This window comes from Mobula hypostoma, chromosome 12, assembly GCF_963921235.1.
Source record: "Mobula hypostoma chromosome 12, sMobHyp1.1, whole genome shotgun sequence".
NCBI lineage: Eukaryota > Metazoa > Chordata > Chondrichthyes > Myliobatiformes > Myliobatidae > Mobula > Mobula hypostoma.
Window position 1 is genome coordinate 98,806,231 of NC_086108.1, and position 20,282 is coordinate 98,826,512.

Below are 20,282 nucleotides of genomic sequence, written 5' to 3' on the forward strand. Positions count from 1 at the left end.
AAGGCCTCTGACTATCCACATGATCTATGCCTCTCATTATCTTATACACCTCTATCGGGTCACCTCTCATCTTCCGTTTCTCCAAGGAGAAAAGGCCAAGTTTACTGAAGCTATTCTCATAAGACATTCTCCACAATCCAGGTAATATCCTTGTAAATCTCCTCTGCACCCTTTCTATGGTTTCCACATCCTTCCTGTAGTGAGGCGACCAGAACTGAGCACAGTACTCCAAGTGGGGTTCAACCAGGGTCCTATATAGCTGCAACATTACCTCTCGGCTCCTAAATTAAATTCCATGATTGATGAAGGCCAATCCACCGTATGCCTTCTTAACCACAGAGTCAACCTGCGCAGCTGCTTTGAGTGTCCTATGGACTCAGACCCCAAGATTCCTCCGATCTTCCACACTGCCAAGAGTCTCACCATTAATACTATATTCTGCCATCATATTTGACCTACCAAAATGAACCAATTCACACTTATCTGGGTTGAACTCCATCTGCCACTTCTCAGCCCAGTTTTGTATCCTATCAATGTCTACAATCTCTGACAGCCCTCCACACTATCCACAACAGCCCCAACCATTGTGTCATCAGCAAGCTTACTAACCCATCCCTCCACTTCCTCATCCAGGTCATTTATAAAAATCACGCAGAGTAAGGGTTCCAGAACAGATCCCTGAGGCACACCACTGGTCACTGACCTCCATGCAGAATATGACCCGTCTATAACCACTCTTTGCCTTCTGTGGACAAGTCAGTTCCGGATCCACAAAGCAATGTCCCCTCGGATCCCAAGCCTCCTTACTTTCTCAATAAACCTTGCATAGGGTACCTTATCAAATGCCTTGCTGAACTACATATACACTACATCTACCGCTCTTCCTTCATCAATGTGTTCAGTCACATCCTCAAAAATTTCAATCAGGCTCATAAGGCACGACCTGCCCTTGACAAAGCCGTACTGACTATTCCTAATCATATTATACCTCTCCAAATGTTCATAAATACTGCCTCTCAGGATCTTCTCCATCAACTTACCAACCACTGAAGTAAGACTCACTGGTCTATAATTTCCTGGGTTATCTCTACTCCCTTTCTTGAATAAGGGAACAACATCCGCAACCCACCAATCCTCTGGAAACTATCCTGTCCCCATCGATGATGCAAAGATCGCCAGAGGCTCAGCAATCTCCTCCCTCGCCTCCCACAGTAGCCTGGGGTACATCTCACCCGGTGACTTATCCAACTTGATGCTTTCCAAAAGCTCCAGCAAATCTTCCTCCTTAATATCTACATGCTCAAGCTTTTCAGTCCACTGCAAGTCATCACTACAATCACCAAGATCCTTTTCCATAGTGAATACTATAATACTATAAAATGAATAAAGTATTTATTAAGTGCCTCTGCTATTTCCTCTGGTTTCATAGACACTTTCCCACTATCACACTTGATAGGTCCTATTCTTTCACATCTTATCCTCTTGCTCTTCACATACTTGTAGAGTGCCTTGGGGTTTTCCTTAATCCTGCCCACCAAGGCCTTCTCATGGCCCCTTCTGGCTCTCTTAATTTCCTTCTTAAGCTCCTTCCTGTTAGCCCTATAATCTTCTAGATCTCTAACATCACCTAGCTCTCTGAACCTTTTGTAAGCTTTTCTTTTCTTCCTGACTAGATTTACTACAGCCTTTGTACACCACGGTTCCTGTACCCTACCATAACTTCCCTGTCTCATTGGAACATATCTATGAAGAACTCCACCCAAATATCCCCCGAACATTTGCCACATTTCTTCAGTACCTTTCCCTGAGAATATCTGTTCCCAATTTAAGCTTCCAAGTTCCTGCCTGATAGCCTCATAATTCCCCTTACTCCAATTAACGCTTTTCTAACTTTTCTGTTTCTATCTCTCTCCAATACTATTGTAAAGGAGATAGAATAATGATCACTATCTCCAAAATGCTCTCCCACTGAGAGATCTGACACCTGACCAGGTTCATTTCCCAATACCAAATCAAATACAGTCTCTCCTCTTGTAGGCTTATTGTGTCAAGAAACTTTTCTGAACACAGCTAACAAACTCCACGCAATCTAAACCCCTCGCTCTAGGGAGATGCCAATCAATATTTGGGAAATAAATATCTCCCACCACGACAACTCTGTTATTATTACACCTTTCCAGGATCTGTTTCCCTATCTGCTCCTCGATATCCCTGTTACTATTGGGCGGCCTATACAAAACACCCAGTAGAGTTACTGACCTTTTCCTGTTCCTAACCTCCACCCACAAAGTCTCCATAGACAATCCCTCCATGATGTCCACCTTTTCTGCAGCCGTGACACTATCTCTGATCAACAGTGCCACGCCTCCACTTCTCTTGCCTCCCTCCCTGTCCTTTCTGAAACATCTAAAACCCAGCACTTGAAGTAACCAATCCTGTCCCTGAACCATCCAAGCCTCTGTAATGGCCACCACATCATAGCTCCGAGTACTGATCCACGCTCTAAACTCATCCGCTTTTTTCACAATACTCCTTGCGTTAAAATAGACAAATCCGAAACCGTTGGTCTGAGCGCATCCCTTCTCTATCACCTGCCTATCCTCCCTCACACACTGTCTCTAAGCTTTCTGTATTTCTGAGCCAACAGCCTCTTCCCTAGTCTCTTCAGTTCAGTTCCCACCCCCCCCCCAACAATTCAAGTTTAAACTCTCCGCAGTAGCCTTAGCAAACCTCCCCGCTAGGATATTGGTCCCCCTGGGATTCAAGTGCAACCCGTCCTTTTTGTGCAGGTCACACCTGCCCCAAAAGAGGTCCCAATGATCCAGAAATCTGAATCCTTGCCTCCTGCTCCAATCCCTCAGCCACGCATTTACCCTCCACTTCATTTTATTCCTATACTCACTGTCACGTAGCACAGGCAATAATCCCGAGATGACTACCTCTGCGGTCCTGCTTCTCAACTTCCTTCCCAACTCCCTGTAGTCTTTTTTCCGGACCGCTTCCCTTTTCTTACCTACGTCAGTACCAATATGTACCACGACCTCTGGCTGTTCTTCCTCCCAGTGCGGATATCGTGGACGTGATCTGAAACATCCCGGACCCTGGGAGGCAAACTACCATCCGAGTTTCTTGAGTCCCTGTTGGCTACTGGCAACGTACGCTCTGTGTCGCGCAGTGAGTGGGGCTCGTACGGAACTGCTGATCCAGGGTTTCTGGTTTGGATTTTTGGGGGACAACATCCCTGATGCATTGAATGAGAGAGAGAGTTTACCCTCGTTACTGATGATCAACCAGAGGCGGCCATTTTCAAATTCACTGAACGTAGAACAGGAACAGGCCATTCAGCCCATAATGTTGTGTCAAGCCAGCTAGAAAGCCAATCAAAAACTCCCAGACACTAATCCCTCCAACCTACACCATATCCAGTGTCCTTACGTCTGTGTGCCTGTCCAAATGTCTCTTAAAAGCCTGTAATGTATTTGCCTCTACCACCATACCAGGAAGCTAATTTCAGCCATCCACAGCTTTGATTAAAAAAACTTACTCATCGTATCCCCCTTGAACCTGCCACCTTCTCACCATCAATGCTTACCCTCTGGCATTAGAGTTCGGTGGGTAATACCGTTCCGCCTGACCGGAAGTGCACCGAGAGCAGTAAGCGGCGTGAAGGAGTGGGGTACTTATTGATCTGGCTAACAACGGATGGTGCAATCCGGGGTATATTACAACTGAGGAACGTGTTTGCAGACTGGATATTGAACTTTTTACTGTTGGACTTCAGCCACATTCCACCGTGATACAACACTTGGCGGCACGGGAGGTCATTCCTGCCTGTGGCCATCGAACGTGCAGCTCCTCCCGTGGAGGGTCAGACACCCTCAGCCTGGTCCTGGACTTATTTTCCATCTGGCATAGTTTTGCATTTTGTTGTTTGATTGTTGGGGTTTTTTGTATTGCTATATTTACGCTCTATTCTTGGTTGGTGCGGCTGTAACGAAACCAAATTTCCCTCGGGATTAATGAAGTGTATCTATCTATCTATCTATCTAGACATTTCATCCCTGGGAAATGGATACTGTCTGTCTGCTCAGTCTATGCCTCTCATAATCTTATAAACCTCCATCAGATCTTCCCTCAGCCTACGCCACTTCAGAGAAAACGATCCAAATTCATCCAGCCTTTCATGATAGCATATGCCCTCCAATCCAGGCAGCATCCTAGTTAAACTGTTCTGCACCCTCTCCAAAGCCTCAACATCCTTCCTATAGTGGGGTGACTAGAACTGTATGCAATACTTCAGGGGGGCCTAACCAGACTTTTATAAAGTTGCAACATAACCTCTTGACTTTTGAACTCAATGCCTTGATTAATAAAAGCAAGTATTCCTTAGCCTTATTAACTACTTTATTGACCTTTGTAGCTACTTTCAAGGAATGATGAACTTGGATCCCAAGATCTTCCTGCACTTTAGGATTTTTTCCTTAACCGTGTGCTATCTCCTTGCATTTTCCCTACCCAGGTGCAGCACCTCACATTTATCTGGGTTAAACTCCTGCTGTGTCTGCAACAGATCTATATCGTGCTTTATTTTTTTTAAACCAGTCTTCTACACCATCCAAAACTCCACCAACCTTGGTATCATCCACAAATTTATTAACCTACCAATCTACATTTTCATCCGGGTCATTTATATACATCACAACAGCAAAGGTCCCAGCACAGATCCTTGCAAAGCTCCACAGGTTACAGACCTTTGGCTCAAGTAAGTCACTTCAACCAATACCCTCCGTCTTCTGTGTTCAAACCATTCCTGAATCCAAACAGCCAATTTGCCACGGGCCCCATTGCATTTTAATCTGGATTAGCCTCCCATGAGGAAATTTGTCAAACATCTTTCTAAAATCCATGTAGACAACACCCTCATCAGTCTCTCTCATCACTTTGTCAAAAAGTTCATAAGGTATGACCTGTCATGCACAAAGCCATGCTGGCTCCCCCTAATTAGACCATTGCCTGCAAATGATCATGTATCCTATCCCTAAGAATTTTCTCCAGCAATTTCCCTACGACTGACCTGAGACTCACCAGTCTATAGTTCCCAGGGTTTTCCATTGTTCTCTTCTTAAGTAGAGGAAATTCAACAGTGACTAGTGGGGTACCGCAAGGCTCAGTGCTGGGACCCCAGTTGTTTACAATATATATTAATGACTTGGATGAGGGAATTAAATGCAGCATCTCCAAGTTTGCGGATGACACGAAGCTGGGTGGCAGTGTTAGCTGTGAGGAGGATGCTAAGAGGATGCAGAGTGACTTGGATAGGTTGGGTGAGTGGGCAAATTCATGGCAGATGCAATTTAATGTGGATAAATTTGAAGTTATCCACTTTGGTGGCAAAAATAGGAAAACAGATTATTATCTGAATGGTGGCCGATTAGGAAAAGGGGAGGTGCAACGAGACCTGGGTGTCATTATACACCAGTCATTGAAAGTGGGCATGCAGGTACAGCAGGCGGTGAAAAAGGCGAATGGTATGCTGGCATTTATAGCGAGAGGATTCGAGTACAGGAGCAGGGAGGTACTACTGCAGTTGTACAAGGCCTTGGTGAGACCACACCTGGAGTATTGTGTGCAGTTTTGGTCCCCTAATCTGAGGAAAGACATCCTTGCCATAGAGGGAGTACAAAGAAGGTTCACCAGATTGATTCCTGGGATGGCAGGACTTTCATATGAAGGAAGACTGGATGAACTGGGCTTGTACTCATTGGAATTTAGAAGATTGAGGGGGGATCTGATTGAAACATATAAAATCCTAAAGGGATTGGACAGGCTATATGCAGGAAGATTGTTCCCAATGTTGGGGAAGTCCAGAACGAGGGGTCACAGTTTGAGGATAAAGGGGAAGCCTTTTAGGACCGAGATTAGGAAAAACTTCTTCACACAGAGAGTGGTGAATCTGTGGAATTCTCTGCCACAGGAAACAGTTGAGGCCGGTTCATTGGCTATATTTAAGAGGGAGTTAGATATGGCCCTTGTGGCTACAGGGATCAGGGGGTATGGAGGGAAGGCTGGTGCAGGGTTCTGAGTTGGATGATCAGCCATGATCATAATAAATGGCAGTGCAGGCTCAAAGGGCCAAATGGCCTACTCCTGCACCTATTTTCTATGTTTCTATGTAACTCTCAATCCCCACATAAGGCAATGCCCATTAAGGGCAAGTTCATCCTGCGCTGGTCAAAAAAAACCTGGAATTTCTGCTGCACATTCCAGCCATTTTGTGTTGCCATGCAGACCTGAGACAGTGTGAGGTCTTTTCTCTCTGGATCATCTCTGCCGTAATAGGGAAACTTTTGATTTGCATTAGGGAGATTACACCAAGATGAGTGTCCATTTTGTCAATTTCAGGCACTTCATTTTCCAAAGGTAAATGGGACAATCTGTCATGATTTCCGTGATTATTCCACTTGAATATGATTTTGTAATTGTGTCTTCCAAGAAACAGCCATCTCTGCATACCTCTGCTGTTAATGGAACACTCTTCTGTAGATTGAAAATGGACAGCGATGGTTGATGATAAGTAATAGGCTGAACTCTCTCCCACACAACTACGGTTTGAAATGTTTTACAGCCCAAAACAGACTCAAGGACTCTGTCAATCTGTGCATATTTTTTCTCTGCAGTGGTAAGGGAGCATGATGCAAAGGCTGTGGAGTATTCACTTTCACCACTCTTATCAGGTGACATGACTGCAGCTCCACCATAAGGCGAGGCATCATGGCAAGCCTCATTATTTCAGTGGTGTCACGAACCCCGTGACGGGTTGAAAAGGATACAAAAAATAATAGTCCAGGAGGTAGATATCAGTCTTACGGTGTCAGGTAAGTTTAAGCAGTTCAGTTCACTTTGTGTTGCGTCGAATTGATGGACAGAGAGAGAGAGTGTTTGAGTTGACGTTCAAGTTGGCAGCTTCAGTTGTTCTTGCTTCCGAAGTCTTCAGAGTCACTTCGTGTGACCCCCACACAGACAAAGATGGACAGAGCCCCTCCTAGGGAACAATCTACTAACCCACGGGTTCACCACCAGCAGACCCCATAGGCAAGCTCTTACCCGTACTGGTAATTACGGGTCGAAATTAATCGATCCGTCGCCTCCACCCTCGTGGTGGTCTTAAACTCCACCAGTGGTTTCTCGGGTAGCTTCCCCAGTTCTCTCATGTAGTGTCTCCTCTGCCATTATCAGAGCGAAGGATCAACTTTTTATAATCCATCCAAAATTCCAGCATCCGTTAGCTCAACTGCTCTGAGCTGTTACCATGGTGACTTCCCAGCTTGTGTCTCAGCTCACGCTGTATTTTCTCTCTCTCTTTTAATTGCCTCCTTGTTCATTAGACTGCTGAACTTTCTAGCAGTTTCTCACCTGCTCAACAGTAGTTCCATTCAATATCAGAGAAATGCAAGCAATAGACACCCTGAAATTTTTGTTTTTCACATAGACACAAAAACAGAAGAGTACCCCAAAGAATGAGTGACAGTAAAAACGTTAGAACCCCAAAGATGCCCACTCCCCTCTCCCCCACACAAGCAGCTGCAAAGCAACAAACCTCCCCCTTCGAATCTTACTTAAGCACAAAGAAAGCATCAACACCCTCCACCCACCAAGCAAGTAATAGCAAAGCCCCCAAGAAAGACCATGATCTGCAGTTCACCTGACAATTCAACATGCCACAGGCTCTCACTCCCTAATAAAAGGAAAAAGAGATGTCCCCCCCTTTCACAGTGAGAGGGGAGACATAACTAAACAACTCACTGATTTGTGATGATAAATTCTGTTGTGTCGTCTCCCCCCCCACCGACTTCTCTGACTCGAGAATTGGCAACAACCTCCTCTCCCACCAATGAGACAGAGACTCGTGTTGGCATCACCGGTGGAGAGCCAGCTCATCCACACGGCCGTGATGCCTTGGAAGCCAAAAGACAGCTCATCTTCTAGGCCGTGTCCTTGGGATTTCGATAAGTGGCTGCTCGTGAGCCCCCCGGAGTGGTTTGCACCACTGCAAGGTACTGAAGTCTGAGTGTAACTCCAGGTCAGAGTCTCCAACAGAGCCCTATCCACCCTGAAAAGGGAAACATCAAAGGAGACATTAAGCTGTGTCTGCAAATGAGCTTAAAGCAGTTGCTGTTAAGCTCCATCGTAGCTCCGCCTCTGACTGGATGATGTGGATCATCACGTGTGGGTACAGGGCCTGACACAATTTCCTTTGCCTTTTGGAAAGCCACCTTGCACTGCTTTGTCGATTGTTATTTCTTCTCTATCTGTAATGGGGTGGGGCACAATAGCCAGGTTAGGCAGGAACCTGTTACAGTAATTGATAAATCCTAAAAAGGACGGCAACTGTGCAACCTTTGGCCTCGGGGCTTGTTGTATTTCACTGTTACGTATGTCATTGCCACAGGATTCACCTTTTCTCCAGTACAGGTTCTAAGTTGGATATCTGCAGGCTTCAGTTCAGTCTCTTTGAAATACCATTGAAACTCATTTTGTGAAATGACTGAAACAGCCAAGCTAGTGTCCAATTCCACATCAATTAAATTGTCATTTACTTCTGGTGTAAGCCACATTGCTTGTCTCTTGGTAGTTTTCATAATGCAAGTCTCAAGACTACACAATCCTGTGCTACTCCCACCATTATCAGATTTTTCATCAGCAGCATGAGGATTCACGCTCTTTTTGAAACTGCAACTTGACTTTTTATCTTCCCTGTACAGTCCATTTATTTTTGTCTGCTCTTTGTATGCATCCTACTTTGTTGCATTTTCTGCAAGTTGTGCCTTTAAATCTGCATTGGCCAGATATTTGTGACCCCTGCCACAACAGTAACACAATTTGTTCAGCCAGGCCGGTTTCTGTTTAGATATTGCAATTTTGTTCATGGTCACTTTCATTCCTGACTGCAACGCAATTGTATTTTAGCTGCAGTTTCCATTGGTTCAGTGATTTCAACCGCTCTCTTAACTGTCAGTTGTGCTTCATTTTTGAATGCTTTCTTGTAAGTTCCACAAACTAAACAATCTCTCAGTTTATCATTAAGCCTGGTCCTGAAATGGCAATGCTCAATTTCTAAAATTCTGCAATGTAAGCTGAAATGGATTTCCCTGATTTTTGAGTCTGCTTATGAAACCTAAAATCAACAATAGTTTTGCTTTTAAATATTTCTGCATTACTTTCACAATATCAGCAAAGCTGGAGCAGTCAAACTTCTAAGCAAACGGCTTTCCTACCTCTTGCACTCAGTAACATTGGCCACTTCATTTGCTTCAAAATACTGCTCAATTTGTTCAGTATACATTAGCCAGTTATCTGTTATGCAATCAAATAGATCTCTTTCTGACATATCCAACTATTTCTCATTTATTTATTATCATACAGTACTCATTGTTTATGAACCCGTAAATTTTGTCTGTTTTCTGCCTTTTTTTAAACCTCTCTTTGCCCTTCAGAAGGGAAAAAACATACAGCGCTGTTTTTTAAAAAAACTCAAACATCTTGTTGTGCTTTATTAGATAGGTAGTCATCTCGGGTTCATTTTAAAACTTACTAGTTGTTTTGTATTGTAACTCCAGAAACTAATCAAAAGAAAAACACTGGAGTGCAAGGTGTGTGTCTATTTCGTTTTACATTAGTGAGGCGTGCAGTTAAGACATGGTGGCGTAATGATGTATGACATTCATATATTATTTACATATAATTTGTAATGAATTATGTATGGCTTTGGGGTTCTAACATTTAACTGTCATTCATTCTTTGGGGCACTCCTCTGTTTTTGTGGATGTTTGTGAAGAAAAAGAATTTCAGGATGTATATGGTATACATTTCTCTGACATTAAATGTACCTATTGAAACAAAGAGTGCCTAATCAAACAATATATTTACAATATTTGAAATATTACACACTACATAACTGTCAACAATCTCCCACACTGTTCCAGTTGGGCCAGCTGGGTACATTGCTGCTTACAGCACTTGATATTGAAGTCAACAATTTCAGGTAATTTCTCTTTCTGTGTTTGCATCAGCACTGGCCTATTATTCATCTATACTACTATGGTCTCTCTGATCCACTCACTAGCTGTTTCCTACAGCTGTGAACTGCAGTTCACATATTATACATGTTCTTTTGGGTGTATTTTCTCTCCACCTCCACCCAGCTACTAGATTAACAATGACCTCACCCTATCAGATGTGTATTTGTCCCATACTCGCCTCTCCCATCCTCTCTGCAATTTAAGAACAAAATCTTTTCTAACATTAATCATTTCTCTTTCCACATTTTCCACTTTTATTTCAGGTTTCCAGCATCTACATTTTTAAGGTTTTAAAATATCTTTCCCCAGTTATACACCATCAGATACCGAATTAGTGGCAATTTAGTTGTACAGCAGTTGATCTCAAGCCTGTGAATGAAGCTCTTCCGACTTTCTCCAGTTCTAACCTAAGCAATGAAGGGAAGATCTTTATCACAGAACATCAAACAGCTGCTGAAAGAAAGACAGCAAATACTGGAAATACTGATCTGCTTAGCATTTTTTTTTGGGAATGAGACGGTTAACCTTCCAAAGCCTAGACCCTCCATTAGAACTAATGAGATTCTTGTCTCACTGGAGAGACTCGAGCTGCAGATAGAGCAAAAGTACAAACTTTTGAAGAGGAACTCTGACAGTAGGTTGAAATGAATGTCAGTGAAAGGTCTCAGCCCAAAATATCGGCTCACAATTTCACTCCTGGCCCACTAAGTTCCTCCTGCAGTTTGTTTTTCCGTTTGTCACAGTGACTGACTAAACCGAGATCTACCTGCAGATGGGGCTGTTGAACTCTCCCATCTCCACAGTTTCCAGAGAATTAAATGTTTTTGAAAAATGTTTTGTTGCTCTCTAATTTTTCTTCACCTCCTCAGCTGATTTGCTTGTTTGTTTTGCATTGCAAGATGCTTTCCCCTTCACTGACATCTCCATGCACTCTCTGAACCCGTTGTTATTCAGATCTACCCAACAAACTGCTCGGTGAATGTTCCCTTTGCTTGTTTCCCAGAACTACTTCCCACCTATATCTCAGCCACAACTGATGCCTGTCATGCACTGCATTCCAGTTCTGCAGGCTGAATTCGCACAGGGTATTTACTTGATCAGGCCTCAGTTCTAATCAGCAACAGTCCTCACATTCATTACACTTCACACAGAGCCATCACCTCCTCCACACCCTGAACATACCATATTTAGTTTTTCAACAAAAACTAGAGATACAAAATTACTCAAAACTTGCGTTTTGTGTTATAATCCATTTTCTTAAACTTGGTTTTGAATTTATCACATTTAATGGCCGAAAAGTAATTAACTCTAACCCTTAAACACAAGATTCTGGAGACACTGGAAATCCAGAGCAACGGGCAAAGTGCTGGAGGAACTTACTCAGGTAGCATCCATGGAAAGGACTAAACAGCCTATGCTTTGGGCTCTGATGAAGGGGCTCGGGATGAAACATCGACTCTATTCTTTTCTATAGTTACTGCCTGACCTGCTAAGTTCCCCACCATTTTGTGTGCAACACTAACCTTATTCTTTAAATTGCAATTATTTGATGCATGTTTTTATTCCATGCAATAACATATGGATCCAATATTTGCTGTCGCACTGTTTCAACGTGCAGCATTGAAAGAAGCCGCAGAGGGTTGCAGACTCAAGACTATTTCATCACAGGCACAACCCTTCCCACCATCGAGGCCATCTTCAAGAGTTAATGCTTCGAGAGGATGGTGTCCTTCATTAAGGACCCTCACAATCCAGGCAAGACATCTTTTCATTACTGCCATTGGGGAGGAGGTACAGGAGCCTGAAGATCCACGCTCAACATTTTAAGAACAGTTTCTTCCCTTCTGCCACTGGATTTCTGAATGGTCCATGAACACTATCTCACTTTTCCCCTTTTGCACTATTTATGGTAACTTACAGTAATTTATGTCTTGCATTGTACTGCTGCCACGATACAAATTTCACAAACCTGGTTCTTATCACAGGAAACTGAATATACAAAAATATGGCTTACCACTACACATAACAGGGTGTAAACTGGTAAATTTAACTCTTTCCTTAGACACAAGAGAGCTGCTGCTGCTAACAGATGCTTTCCAAATGCTCCCTCCCCCCCCCCAATTATTGAACTATTTTCTCTTCAGTCTTGTTTAACAGGGTTTTCTTAATATTTATTGAATATTAGACTAGCTCATAGAAAGATAGAAAACCTACGGCACAATACAGGCCCTTCAGCCCACAAAGCTGTGCTGAACACGTCCTTACCTTAGAACGACCTAGGCTTACCCATAGCCCTATATTTTTCAAAGCTTATGTATTCATCCAATCTCTTAAAAAACGCTATCGTTTCTGCCTCCGGCAGCCCATTCCACGCACTCACCACTCTCTGCATAAAAAACTTGCCGACATCTCCTCTGTACCTATTGAATACCTGGCTCGTTGTTGTTACTCTCTTCATTGCTAAATTGTAGTTGGTATTGCAGCAATAGTTATGAAAGTATAATACTATCATAAAATAAGAAATACTAACAGAAGAGTGGGTCCAATATTTAAGTATGGCTATGCACTTTGGTAGAAGGAATAAAGATGTACACTATTTTCTAATGGGGTAAATTCAAAATTCAGAAGTGCAAAGGACCTAGCAGCCCTATTGCAGAATTCCCTGAAGGTCAACTTGCAGATTGAGTCAGTAGTAAGGAAGCTAAATGCTAGGTTAGCATTCATTTCATATAAAAGCAAGGCTATAATGCTGAGGCTTTATAAGGTATTGGTCAAACCACACTTGGGAGTATCGTAAGCAGTTTAGGGCCCCTTATCTGAAGAATGTGCTGGCATTGAAAAATCCAGAGGAGGCTCATGAGAATGATTCTGGGAACAAAAGGGTTAACAGATAAGGAGCGTTTGATGTCTCTGGGCCCGAACTCCCTGGAATTTAGAAGAACAAAGGGGGATGCCATTGAAATCTAACAAATGCGTAGCAGACATGGAGGAGTCTAGGACCAGAGGGCACATCCTCAGAATAGAGGGATAGCCATCTAGAAATGAAATAAAGATGAATTTATTTAGCCAGAAGGTGGTGACTCTGTAGAATTCATTGCCACAGAAGTCTGTGCAGGTCAAATCATTGGGTATATTTAAAGTGGAGGTTAATAGGTTCTTGTTTAGTAAGGGCATCAAAGGAGAAGACAGGAAAACAAGGTTGAAAGGGATAATAAATCAGCCAAGGTTTGGTTATCTTTGATCAGAAACTTAAAATTAAACATAGATCAAAGATCTTGTGGCAAGTGACTTACAATGCACAAACTCAGGTGTCAGAATACTGTTGACAAACCTGACCAAGTGAAGCTTAAAGCATATTGAAGAAGCTCAGTGTCATCCTAGACAATGGAGCCTTTATGCCCAGAACATTCACTGTTCAAATTACTGACAAACTATTGCTGCAATACCAACCACACTACCACTGCAAGAACTCTCCTTAGCATCTTTCATAGTATCTCCAGCAATCATTAGAGTTCACAAATTCCCCTCACAGTCACACACTTCATCCTGTTGAAGGTCTTCAGGATAGGGTCCTGTTTGAAGAAAGCTTTGCTGGATCAGGAAGGATATCATATACTGGACGTGGATGGTTAAGGTCAGGAAGTTGTGGGCAAACGGAACAGAATTAGGCTGCTTAGCTCATCAAGTCTGCTCTGCCATTCAATCACGGGCTGGCTGATCCTTTTTTTCCCCCCTTCAGCCCCACTCCCCAGCCTTCTACCCATAACCTTTGATGCTATGGCCATCAAGAATTTTACCAATTTCCGCCTTAAATACACCCAACAACCTGGCTTCCACAGCTGCTTGTGGTAATAAATCCCGAGCCACCACCCTCCGGCTAAATAAATTTCTCCACATTTCTGTTTTAAATGGACTCCCCTCTATCTTGAGGCTGTGCCCTCTTGTCCTAGAATTGCCCATCATGGCAAACTTCCTTTCCACATCTACTCTGTCCAGGCCTTAGAACATTCTTGAGATCCCCCCTCATCCTTCTAAATTCCAGTGAGTACAGACCCAGAGCCATCAAACGTTCCTCATGAAAACCCTTTCCTACCCAGAATCATCCTTGTGAATCTCCTCTGAATTCTCCCAACGCCAGCACATCTTTTCTTAGAAAAGGAGCCGAAAACTGATCACAATACTCGAGGTAAGGCCTCACCAGTGCCTTATCAAGCCTCAGCATCACTTTTGAAGAGGCGGTCACACCCAGGATACAGGTTTTGGACAGTAGATGGGTGACCACCAGGAGTATTAAGAGGATTACGGAGTTATTGCCACAGGGGAACCCAGCAATAACTCCTTAATCCCCTTACCACCTCTTCAAAAATCTCATCTATAATATATTCAGTTTCTCCAATAATCCCGAGTACATCCAACTCCAGCTCCAACTCCTTGCCCTGGTCAGTCAGGCGCCGAAGTTGGGTGCACTTCCTGCAGATATAGTCATCAAGGAAACTGTCAGGTATCCTGAATTCCCAGATCTGACAGTAGGAGCATTCCATCCTGACTACTCTGCCCATGCATGTCAAAAGATTAAGCCAAAGCCTTCACACTATCACTGGCACACTCAAATAATGGCTGCTCCGCTCGAACCTACCCGTCTTTTATTTGCACCTGAGGTTAGGCTGACACTTCCACTCCTGCACAGCCCATAAAAACCGGCCTTGCCCGAATCACTCCTTTTATCCTCCTCTCTCAACTTCCATATTCCCGAATTCTTCATTCACATATTGTATTAGTGAAATAGAAACTATTGTGCACAGAAGCAAAATACTCAATGTAGAGGGACATATGTATATTTTGAAAGTATGGGAAATAACATTTCAAATCATTTAAAGGTAACTGATTCCACTTTGCAAGAATGGCTTAAAAGATTCTTTCATAAACTAAATTCTAAATTAAAGCAGGTCAGGCAGCATCCGTGGCAGGCAAAACAAGATGTTCAAACTGATAACCTTTTATCAGATATTTCCAGTACTGTTTATTTCTAGTTTCTGTTTGCATTGTTTTGATTTTGGATGTTATTCAACTCACTCATGTATAGTTGAATGAGTTCTACTAGACTGATCACATTCAAAATTCCTGTCAGGATTCACGATCAGACCTCATGCCAATCCACCAGGCCCAATTCAAGTTTACGCAGAGAATTTGTTCACATTGTCCTTCACATGTAGTTCTAAATGAATTGTGAGGATCCAGGATAAAGTAAAAGTAACAGATATGTTGCACCGAGCTTCCACTGCACAATCCAACACCTCTCAACTATCAGTCTTTTCAGAGGTAGATGGGCTGCAGTCATGAATGAATAGTTCTGGAGGAAGGAAAATGGCTGGATGTGAAGATTTTCCAATGGATTGGAAGATTATTAGGCAGAAGTCTATGATAGAGTAATGAACACGTAAGGACAAGGCAACATCTTCAAGGGAGGTGGACAGTTGGTTTGACCATGACTGTCAAAAAAAAATAATAAAAGTGGGTAGGAGGAATCTTAGATGGAATGATGTGGGAAGGTAAACCTGATGACAGGGAACAGAAGTGAAGTAAGAAGGGACAAGCAAGGCTTTATAGTTTATCATGATAGGTTAGCATTGCATGAAATACAATTGCAATGCTAACCTGTGCACATTCACAGCTTCACAGTGAGGCAATAGTGGAAAGAGCCACAAATGTTTTAAGACCAGAAGATTATAGCCAAATTATAGCCAGCAGAATTAAGCCATTAGGCCCATTGAGTGTGCCTTCTATATTCCTCCAATTCTATTCTCATATTCACAAGTCAAGCATTTCAAAAATTATGAAGGATGTTCACCAAGTTGACAGGGGGGACTTCTTGTACGAGTTCAAAACTACTGGCCATTAACACAGCAGAAAATATCAATAAAGTCAGTGATGGAGAAACATAACCTGATTGCAAGTAAAATGTGGAATCCGCTATTACATGCTGGGAAGCATGTAAGTGGGAGAAATAGAAAATATGCATATCAAGTCAAAAGAAATAGAGATTTGAGAGATGCATAGATATATATGCAGGTGTAAATGAATTGTTTCTGTGCTGAAGTGCTTCCTCAAAATTATTTCCCACAAAGTAACCTATGGAAAATTGAGGACTGGAGACACATGGAACACCTCTACCTTAATTCAATGCAGTTAATCCAGTTAGAAGCCTGTATAGATGTTACAATGAGAAAACAATTCAGAAACTATTTTTAAGGTAAATGAATGTACTGTGTTGCTTGGATTAGGCTCTGTATCAAACATTCTTCCAGCAGCTGTGCAAAAAGATTGGAATGAGCGAAAGCAAGAGCTCTATATTTGTAATGTGAAGTTGCAATGACAGAATATCCATTGCCAAAAGCAAATTTAGAAATGAATTTTACTATTCCCAGAGTATCATACACAAAATGCTGGAAAAACTTTTGGGTTTTGGCACATTGGCCTTCATAAATCTAAGTACTGTGAGTTCGGGAGTTGGGATGTAATGTTGAAGTTGTATAAGACATTGGTGAGGCCTAATGTGAAGTATTGTGTCTAGTTCTGATCACCTAACTACAGGAAAGATGTCAGTAAGATTGAAAGAGTGCAGAGAAAATTTGGATAGGTACATGGATGGGAGGGGAATGGAGGTCTCTGGTCCCAATGCAGGTCAATGAGATTAGACAGATTAATAGTTTGGCATGAAGTAGATGAGCTGAAGGGACTGCTTTTGTGCTGTAGTGTTCTACAACCTTATGAAATCAGCAGGCCAGGCATCATCTACTGAGAGAAATAATGAGCTGATGTTTCGGGCCAAGATCCTTCATCAGGACTTTGTGTTTGGGTGCTATTCTCATTTATCACATCAGAGTCAGGCAGGAAATATGGAATAATTTTTAAAAACTCAGCTCAAGTAAAAAATTAATTACATTGCAGGTATACATAAAAGAGGACAAGGAAACAATTATGCCCTACTTAAAATGTTTAATTTTGTGCATTTATATGTAATGACTGCAAAACCCTTTTCAGTGTTTCTTAACTAAAGACTTTGTTGGGCACATGGCAATGTTAATGCATAGTAGTGTACCATTCCAAAACACATTTCATCATTTTATTACAAAGTGCTTAAACAGCCACTTTATAATGAATATATCATGTAAAATATTCTCAATAATTTGAAATCAGACTAAAACATTTGTTTAAAAAATGACAGAGATTAAATTTGTGCTTTTGAGCTCATCTCTGTACTTTCCCCCTGCCTTCTACATCATTAATGATTTAATTTTCTCTTTTTTAAAAAAGTTTCTTCTCTCTATACACTTTGGAAACAGACCTTCTCTAGCTGTTTACTTTTAAAAAAACTATTTAAAACTTTCATTAATTAATCTTGCTTATTTACATGTACTGTTCTTTCTAAAAATGTACATTTGCTGTTCCAAATATTGCAGTGTTTATTGCTAATGTCACTTTCTTGTAACAAAAAGGACAGGATAAAGAATGGAAAAACAGTAGCTTATGTTTAAACTGTGTCTGTAAATTGTGCAGTTTTTGATATAGATTCTGCTGTTTGCAGGAAAGCCTTTCCTTAAACTGAAAATAACCAAATTGCTATCAATGGCATGTAGAGCTCTGTTGAGTCTTTGCATTATCTATGCTTTATAATGGTCCATCACTTAGAAGTCATACTGACCAGCTATTATTCAGAACATGGTTTTACATGTCCACTATGTACTAAATGTGAACACTATAAAAATCTGTGTGAACATAAAACTAGCATACAATATCAGACATACACGGACAGCATGTATACATTTCCATAAGAACTTAGAAGCTGAGAGTACTGTTGTCATGTACAGCAGATAACAAGAAATGATCCACTGGCTAAATGTTACACAAACTATAAAAAAAATTTGCATTCTTTGATCGTGGTAAATCATAAGTAATAATCTGGGTTATTGGAAAGGTAAGTGTGAAAGGAAGCATGATCTCATCGATGGCCAGTTCTTCACACCTAAGGAGTAAGACTTACAAACATTAAAAATAAAACAAACTTTCTCTTCATGAAACTAATAGGCCGGTGCCCACCAAGTTACATACAGACCTAGGAGCATGGGGGTGGTGCTGCTGTTTGGCAAGTGGCTTTGGTAGGCTTTCAGTACCTGCAAAAAATTCCCTCTGGAAGCACTTAGTGCTCTCTCTCAAGGTTAAGGCATATTGCAATTCTACATAATAAATACAATTAAAATTTACAATATTAAGGTAAGGCATCAAATTCGCTTTTCTGTAATCTGGGACCCAAGTACTGTGCCAGGTAATCAGTTTGTTTAAAATGCACACGGTTTGGTCAAACACAGTAATTTTTGTTTTATCAGCAGTCAAGACAGAAGCTGCCTTAGGCCAGGTGAGATCATTCTGTAGTGTCATCAGCTGATAGCACCTCAAACTGCAGTGGTAACAGGGCAGAGAAAGTAGTTTTCAACCCAGCCCAAGGAATGATTTTTTTTAACAACACCCTCTCCTATTTAAGGCAACTACCATTTATAAAGTGAACAGATCATAGTAAGAAGAGAGTTTCTGCAGTACAGTTACAAAGAACAGTGCAAGTCTACAATGGAATTTTCTGGCACTGGCCACACTGAGCACAAACTGATGTTCAGGAAAGGAGAACTTCCCTGGTGGTTGAAGAAGCAAGAGATCCAAAGTTGCTGCTCGCTGTTCTTTTAGAGAGCTTCAGTTGCATGAAACTGGAGGACTACAGATAGCACACACTGCCGTCTCAAACAGGGCTTTTCTCTGAGCTACTGTCAGCTATGAATTCACAGTTTTTACTCCTTGAAAGTTTGCCTTCTGCAGTTAACACCAATCTGCTATGTAGTCAAAGTCCTTGAACATTCCCTGCTCCTCCTCAACCAGAATCCTTGGTTCCCGGGGTGGTGTAAGAACTGGGGCCTCTGAGGTAAATTCTTCATCGAAGTTGCTGACGTCTTCCCGGTCTTGGATTATGGGCTGGAATGGAGGTTTTACTTTCTTTGCTAACAAAGCATTCCAATCAACAGCCTGCAAGAAGAAATATTAATGGGAATGTTCAATAAAAATATCCACTACAGCGTTTTTGGTAAAGATACAACATGGAAAAATGGTTACTCTGTTCAAGTGAATTATAAAATGTATGCAACTCCATCGGGCAGATGCGGCTCGTACTGGCTTGCGTATCACATTGATAACTGGGACACAGCATCCATGATCGAGCCCAATCAATGGATGGCCCCAATGCAACTCCCCAACCCTGAGCAACACACACACACACAACAATGGAGGAACTCAACAGGTCAGGCAGCACCTATAGAAATGAATAAACAGTTGACATTTTGGGCCAAGATACTTCATCAGGACTGGATAGGAAGGTGGAAGAATCCATAAGAAGGTGGGGGAAGGGGGCAGGTGGAGGGAAAGTACAAGCTGAAAGGTGATAGGTGAAGCCAGGTGGGGGAGGGGGATTACGAAAGAAGCTGGGAACTGGAAAAGGTAAAGGGCAGGAGAAGAAGGAATCTGATAGGAGAGGAGAATAAACCATGGAAGAAAGAGGAGGAGGAGGGGCAGCAGGGGGAGGTGATAGGCATGAAGCAAAGTGTTAAGAGGGAGGCAAGAGTGGGGAATTGAAGGTGAGGGAAGGGAAGGAGGAGAAATTACAGGAAGTTGGAGAAATCGCCATTCTTGCCATCAGGTTGTAAGCTACCCAGATGGAATATGAGGTGCTGCCACTTGAACCTGAGTATGGCCTCATTGTGACAGTAGAGGTCATAGACCAACATGTCAGAAAGGGAATATGGCTTGAAATTAAAATGGTTAGCCAAGGGGAAATCCTGCTTGCTACAGGTGGAGTGGAAGTGCTCAACAAAGCGGTCCCCCAATCTCCGTCGGGTCTCAGCAGTGTAGAAAAGTCCGCACTGAGAGCAACAAATAGAGTCGTCAACCCCAACAGATTCGTAGGTAACGTGTTGCCTCACCAGGAATGACTCCTTGGGGCCCCTGAACCAAGGTGAGGGAGAAGGTGAATGGGTACCTTCCACTTGTATTGATAAGTGCCAGGAGGGAGATTAGTGGGGTGGGATGAATAGATAAAGAAATGACACAAGGGAATATTCTGTGGAAAAATGGAGGGGGAGGAGATAAAGATTTGTATGATAGTAG

The 20,282-nt window shown here is 42.3% G+C and overlaps 1 protein-coding gene across 3 annotated transcripts in view; it reads right to left on the reverse strand.

Moving 5' to 3' along the window:
- Positions 1–13,887: 13,887 nt before the first annotated feature.
- Positions 13,888–20,282, reverse strand: part of LOC134355032 (serine/threonine-protein kinase N2-like) — a 160,186-nt gene continuing 153,791 nt past the window's right edge. For 2 of the 3 annotated variants that reach the window (XM_063064693.1, XM_063064695.1), the window contains one exon: positions 13,889–19,148. In XM_063064693.1, the coding sequence (XP_062920763.1) occupies positions 18,945–19,148 (204 nt within the window). In that variant the 3' untranslated portion in view covers positions 13,889–18,944. Of the gene's footprint in view, positions 19,149–20,282 lie in introns of all 3 variants that reach the window. The other variant, XM_063064694.1, reaches the window with a different exon arrangement.